At 40.8% G+C, this 1,141-nt stretch overlaps 1 protein-coding gene across 1 annotated transcript in view; it reads right to left on the bottom strand.

Moving 5' to 3' along the window:
• Positions 1-1,141, bottom strand: part of LOC107579310 (E3 ubiquitin-protein ligase LNX-like) — a 4,019-nt gene that overhangs the window by 1,352 nt on the left and 1,526 nt on the right. Inside the window, exon 2 of the mRNA XM_016265155.1 lies at positions 776-953. Within this exon, the coding sequence (XP_016120641.1) occupies positions 776-953 (178 nt within the window). The remainder of the gene's footprint in view (positions 1-775; positions 954-1,141) is intronic.

The raw sequence follows: 1,141 nt of genomic DNA, 5'->3' as shown, positions 1-1,141 counted from the left end.
TGTGTGTGTGTGTAAGATTATTTTCAATACAAATACATTCAGTTTATTTTTAATAAATTAAAACCTAATGTTCATAGTTAACGCGATAGGAAAATGCATATTGAAATGACTAAAGTGCTGTAATTCAGCTTCATTACAAATCATTTTCTATTCTATGATAACTGTTTCTATTGTACATAGTTGCGCTTAGTAATCCACAAAATGAAAAGAGTAACTAGCTGTAGTTTATTAGCAGCTTAGTGCCTAATTTACCAGGAAGCACTTTCTAAAACCTACTTTCTTCCAAATATCAGATCCTCACGAAATTTCTGGTTCAATTCAAACACTGGGCTTACCACACCTTTGTACTGCATATAAAGACTCAAAGCTTTGATCTTGCATGTGTGTGTCTGTAATTGCTAGACACTTTAAACCACTGCCTTCATACACCGTCCTGTGCATGATCACAACTTCACACGCCTACATACATGTCACATATGACAAAAATAAACCCGAAAAACGTCCATACGCTCAAAGCTGATAATTGTGTGTATGAAAGAGACAGATTTAGCAGTATGGCAGGTGTACGAGTGGGAGTGTGTCATTTTCTAGTGTTTCATATGCATATATTTGCAGAGCTGATGACGGTCATACATATGCAGTAGCAGGTGTGTCTTTGTTTGTGTGTGTACTTGCATTCAAAAGAAGGAAAAATCAGAGGGGCACCTTGGAAACAGGTGTGTGCGGCTTTGTCAGATGTGTCTGAATAGGTTAAACACACTTTGTGAGGCTGTACCTTTGCGGATCGAGCCCTCTTGTCCAACCACTCCATTGGGGTCGACGTTGGTGACGTAGACGGGCAGATCCCACCCCCTGCTGCTCATCCCACCCGCAACCGTCATGCCGAGAGAATCATGCGGCTCTTTCAACAGAGTCACCGTCTTCTCGTAACATGCAGGCTTTTGGCATGAATCCTGAAATGGAGGGACAGGAAACGAGAAAGATGAATTCACTAAAGTTTCAGAGCAAATTACTCAGGTTTATGACGTTTGTTAACCTATGATCTGGATTCACACTTTCCTGATGCCACAAAAAAAGAATAATATCTGAACACGTGACTGCCCGAAGCGTGTATGTGTGTGTGTGTGTGTGTGTGTGTGTG

This window comes from Sinocyclocheilus grahami, unplaced genomic scaffold, assembly GCF_001515645.1.
Source record: "Sinocyclocheilus grahami isolate Dianchi unplaced genomic scaffold, SAMN03320097.WGS_v1.1 scaffold16489.1, whole genome shotgun sequence".
Taxonomy (NCBI): domain Eukaryota; kingdom Metazoa; phylum Chordata; class Actinopteri; order Cypriniformes; family Cyprinidae; genus Sinocyclocheilus; species Sinocyclocheilus grahami.
This window is presented reverse-complemented; position numbering and strand designations above follow the sequence as displayed.